Source organism: Rutidosis leptorrhynchoides, chromosome 8 (genome assembly GCF_046630445.1).
Source record: "Rutidosis leptorrhynchoides isolate AG116_Rl617_1_P2 chromosome 8, CSIRO_AGI_Rlap_v1, whole genome shotgun sequence".
Classification (NCBI taxonomy): Eukaryota; Viridiplantae; Streptophyta; class Magnoliopsida; order Asterales; family Asteraceae; genus Rutidosis; species Rutidosis leptorrhynchoides.
The window spans coordinates 174,283,767-174,289,342 of record NC_092340.1 but is presented as its reverse complement, the minus strand read 5'-3'; the positions used below and the strand labels follow the sequence as shown (position 1 = coordinate 174,289,342).

The 5,576-nt window shown below is 37.4% G+C and overlaps 1 protein-coding gene across 1 annotated transcript; it reads left to right on the top strand.

Moving 5' to 3' along the window:
• Positions 1-2,536: 2,536 nt before the first annotated feature.
• Positions 2,537-3,301, top strand: LOC139863947 (uncharacterized). Its single transcript, XM_071852548.1, has one exon. The coding sequence runs from the start codon at positions 2,537-2,539 to the stop codon at positions 3,299-3,301; it is 765 nt and encodes a 254-aa protein (XP_071708649.1).
• Positions 3,302-5,576: the final 2,275 nt, after the last annotated feature.

Below are 5,576 nucleotides of genomic sequence, written 5' to 3'. Positions count from 1 at the left end.
GGTACCCATGCTTCATGGGTTCGAGAGATACCCGGGTTCGAGTATCGGCAGGGGGTTTTCTGTGGATTTCCATCCGCCTGCCCCGCATGGGAGGGTTTAAGGGTGGGGGCCACGGTTTTCTCCTGGTGCGAATATGTGAGACTAACCACTAACATTGCCGTTCAAAAAAAAAAAAAAAAAAAAGGCAATAAGAAAAATGGAAAGAAACAAAACGGTAGGACCTCACCAAATTCCTATAGATGCATGACGGTGTGGCTAATAAACCCTTTTAAAAAGATATTAAAATTGCTAAAATGTCAAGAGGAGCGAAGACTCATCTAGGTTATTCTCATTTTCCATTCTTGGTGGCTTTGAATCGGGCTCACTCGGACCATTTTCCACTAATGTTCCACGATCATAAATTGGATTTTGGACCAACTCCTTTTAAGTTTTTTCATTTTTGGATTAACTTGGAGGGATTTGAAGAAATGTTTCTGCAAAATGTGGGATCTCAAACTTACAAAGATTGCGAGAATTTCCACGACAAGTTGAAATACTTAAAAGGCAAATTTAGGACTTGGATAAATTTGAAGCGGACACAATCCAAATCTCGAACTAAGGTGATTATGAAACAGTTGGCGAAATTGAAAAGAAGATAGATCAAGGTTCGGCAGTAGAGGAAGATCGTAAACAGAGGCTTGACTTGTTGCAAGAACTTCATGATATTCAAGATATTGAGTACATGGATGTGATACAAAAAACGAAAATAAAATGGAATGTGGAAGGGGACGAAAATTCAAAATTTTGTCATGGAATGTTGAAGCACCGTCGGAACAAGCAATCGATCCAAGGTTTATCACTTAACGGGGTGTGGATTACCGAGCCAAACATTATTAAAATGCATTTAAAGAATTTTATCCGGTAAAATTCGCAAGTGTTTTTCGCGAAGAGCCGATACCCGACTTACAGCCCGAGTCGTGTTTATCAGCCGAAGACAATATGGCCCTTCAACAGGATATATCGATCGAAGAAATTCGAGATGCCGTATAGGATTGTGGAAGTGACAAATTTCCGGCCCCGGACGGATCTACATTCTTGTTTATTGAAAAGTATTGGGAGCATTTAAAAGATGATATATGGCTTTCAATAAAAACAGCTTTCGAGTCCAACAAGTTACCAAAGGGATCATTTTTCGTTTTTATTACGCTAATACCGAAAGTTAACAACCCTTCTTGTATTAAGGATTATCGGTCAATCTCGTTAATAGGAGTGCAATATAAAATTATTACAAAAATTTTGGCTAATAGATTGTCGAAGGTGATTGATAAAATTATCTCTCAAGAACAATCCGCTTTCATCAAAGGTAGACAAATCCTTGATGGTCTGCTGATTGTTTCTGAGTTGGTAAATTGGTACAAGAAGAAGAAGAAAAAGATGATGATCTTTAAGATTGATTTCGAGAAAGCATATGATACGGTTAGTTGGCATTCTTTGGATCACATGTTCGGGTTGTTAGGATTTGGTGATCGGTGGAGAGCGTGGATCTGTATGTGTTTGTTTAATGCGTGAACATCGGTGTTAGTCAACGGAATTCCAACGGCCGAATTTCAGTTACATCGAGGACTTCGGCAAGGGGACCCACTTATTCCTTTTCTTTTCTTCATTGTAATGGAGGGTCTCCATCTTTGTTTGAAAGAAAAGGTGAAATCGGGCGCTATTCAAGGAGTGCGTGTAGGTAACTCTAATACTATTATTTCCCATTTATTTTATGCCGACGATGCTATTGTGTTATCCGAATGGAATAGAGCAAGTTTGTTGAATATGCTCGAGGTGTTCAATATGTTTCATCGGGTTTCTGATTTAAAAATTAATGTTGCAAAATCCCACTTGTTTGGTCTTGGTGTTAGTGATTTGTGTGTAGATGAATTCGTCAACTCTAATACTATTATTTCCCATTTATTTTATGCCGACGATGCTATTGTGTTATCCGAATGGAATAGAGCAAGTTTGTTGAATATGCTCGAGGTGTTCAATATGTTTCATCGGGTTTCTGGTTTAAAAATTAATGTTGCAAAATCCCACTTGTTTGGTCTTGGTGTTAGTGATTTGTGTGTAGATGAATTCATTCATGAATTAGGGTGCTCCAAAGGTGAGTTCCCTTTCACCTACTTGGGGCTTCCGTTAGGTGTTAATATGAATATTATATCGATTAGGAAAGAATTAGAGTCACGTTTCCTAAAGAAGCTATCGAAATGGAAGGCCAATTTGTCATCTATTGGAGGTCGATTAACACTCATAAAGGCGGTATTAGGTAGCTTGGGAGTATACTTTCTTTCGTTATTTAAATGTCCGAAAACGATACTTGGAAAACTGGAGATGATGCGTGCCTCTTTCTTTTGGGGTAGCACCGATGAAAACAAAAAAAATGCATTGGATTAAATGGGACCAAATTTTAGCATCACATGATAAAGGTGGTCTTGACATTGGGAGTTTTCGTGCATTCAACTATGGGCTTATGTTTAAATGGGTGTGGTGTTTTTTATCAAACCCCAATTCGATGTGGGCTCGGGTTTTGAAAGCATTACATGGCAACGAAACTAGTTTAGATGGGAAGAAGTTGTCTTGTAATGGCATTTGGAACAACATTGTTTGTTGTTTCGAAAAGGTAAAATACAATGGTATTTTGCCCTCAAACGTGTTACGGATGAAAATTTGTGACGGGTTTTCAATTCGATTATGGAAGAATAATTGGTTGGGTAGTGGGGCTCTAAAAGATAAATATGGGAGATTATATCACTTGGAAGTAGATGAAAATTGTCTACTGGCCGATCGATGTACTATGGAAGGGTGGCGGTGGTCTTGGAACCGTGAGCTAAGCTCACGTAATAAGGCTATACTTGATGAACTTATGGCTATTTTGAGTGAAGTTCACATTTCAAGTGGGATGGATAAATGGCATTGGGGTGTAGATGGTGAAGATGGTTATGCTGTGAATACAACGAGAAGAGCTATGGATGAAATATTACTCCCTTCGAATGATATACAAACCAGGTGGATCAAAAGTGTACCACGAAAGATTAACATTTTCTTATGGAGGTTAGCTTTGGATAGATTACCCGCGCGACAGAACTTAAATGGAAGAGGAATAGACATTGAGGACGTTGGCTTCGTTTCATGTACCCAAGGTATCGAATCGATTTCTCATGTTATGTTTGATTGTAGCATTGCAGAGGACTTATTGAGAAAAGCGAGAATTTGGATTGGATATTTTAGTCTAGTCTTTACGAATTGGGCCGAAGTTCTTTCATGGGTCGATGATTAACGAGTTAAAAAGGAATCGAGGACTAAAGTGATCGTGATTTTCGCAGCTTTGGTATGGCATTTGTAGCGACCCGACAAAATCGTCATTGACGGCGCCGTCTACTTAGGTCCCGTTACGTGGTCATAAGTCTTTAAAATAACATTTGACCAAAATATGTCGCATTCATTTCATATGTAAAGATGTTTCAAAGTTTACAAAGTAGTTCAACGACTAATACGATACAAGGTTTTTAAGTACAAATGAAACCTATGCGACACGATTTAATGTAAAGTCAAAAGACGCTCCATGTATGCAAGTATACTCGACATCCAAGCAAGTATCAAAAAATAGAGTACGGAAGCATGTAACATATATCGTTCAAGGACCTAAGAAAAACATAGAAATTCTTTCAACGAAAACGTTGGTGAAATCATAGGTTTAGTAAGTGAATACGTAAGTAAGTAAGTAAGTTGAACCACAAGATTTATAATGAAGTAATAGTAAAATCATTCTAAAAATTTGTTATCACGAGCACCCAATTATCAAGGCTTAACTAACGTTTCCCCATCACATAGTGTTAGAACCTACACTTTATTCTCGAAAATATATTTCATCCGAATAACGGTAGCGAACCGTCCGAATGAGGGTTTGTCAAACCCATATGGCCATACAACATAAGTTCTCGCTTACACCCGGCAAGTGTAACTAATGATAATCGAATTGAGGATGTTTGTTCTAACTCATACGTAGAATGTTTGTTTTCGTACTTGTGCTCACCTTGTAAAACGAAACGTTTATGTTTTCTCATCCCAAATGTAAGTTTAAAAGAGTAAAAGTGGGACTATGATCTCACCTTGAGTGCACGGTTTAAAAAGTACTTCACAAAGTAAACGTGTGCAAAGAACAATGCTAGTCTTGACCTAAACAAATAGTTTGTATCAATAACGGTAATCACGGTCGGTCAAAGTCGTTCAATTAGTCCTATGGCTCGTTACGACTCGATTATATATAGCATGTGAATCACGTTGTCAAGTTTCATGCAAGGTATAAGTATAAAAGAATGTTAGAACGGTTGCATAAGTATTCGGTTAAGTTTGAATAAAAGTCAACTTTGGTCAAGTCAAAGTCAACAAAAAGTCAACACGTTCAGGTCGGGTCTCGGACAATTTTTCTGAGTTATATAATCATATATGAGCATGCTAGAACAAGTTACATGTTAATCGGAGGTGCGTAGCATAGTTAGAATTAAACGAAAAATGACCAAGTTGGACAACCCCTGGTAGTTCATTTGGACGGCGTCCAAATGGTCTGGACGGCGTCCAGAAATGAAAGCCTGGACGGCGTCCAAACACCTGGACAGTTGAGATTGCTGAAATTTCACAAGTCTCGAACCAAAACTCAAACAAACATAAAATGTGAACCAAAAATATTTAAAACATGTATCTTATATCATTGGAAAGGTATTTTGACGAGGAAGGCAACTAAGCACATTTCATCAATTAATACGACATTTACAACAACCAAAACGCATTAAATGTTCATCGTTTATACATCCAAGATCATAAATGCAATTTGATGATTCGGGAACTTACTACCTACGTATAATACGCCGTTTTGTAGGTAATTACGCATACAATACACTAAACACTTACCAATAACATTTCATAGCATTCAATGCATCAAAGGTTCATATTTAAGTCTAACAAACCCTAACCAATGTCACAAAATCAATAATCATGTTAGTGAAGTTTTCTTAATCAACCTATACATCAAAATGAAGCTAGTGATGCTAGTAACACATTTAATACATAAACTTTAACATTACAACAACATTTAATCATCCAAAACTCAAGATTAAACACACACTTTTCAAGTTCAAGCTAGTTACACTAAAACAACAAGATCGAGCATACAAATCATATATTCATGTTAGACTTGAGCCATAGACACTAATTAACACACTTTTAAGTTTTAAAGATCAAGAACAAGAAAATTTGTGTTTTTAGAAAGTTACCCAAACGAGATTAAGTTGGTATGGATTCGAAGAGGAAGATGCAAGGATTCCGAATATGTAATTTGTTTTGTAGCAAGCTTCCTAGAAATGATTTAGATGATGATTTAGTGATGAAGATGAAAATGGGGTTTTGGTAGCTAGAGAGAAAAAGGGAGGTTGAAGATGAAATGAATGAGTGGTGGAAGGTGGGGTTTGACTAGTTGACCTAGTCAACTAGTTAGGCCCCTTGGCAACTTTGGTCCCTCGGGTTTAAAGCGGGTGCGTGAATTAACCAAACGAATT

What these genes read in the sequence shown, in the direction of transcription:
- LOC139863947 (XM_071852548.1), top strand. Translation starts at nt 2,537, where the DNA reads ATGTGGGCTCGGGTTTTGAAAGCATTACATGGCAACGAAACTAGTTTA.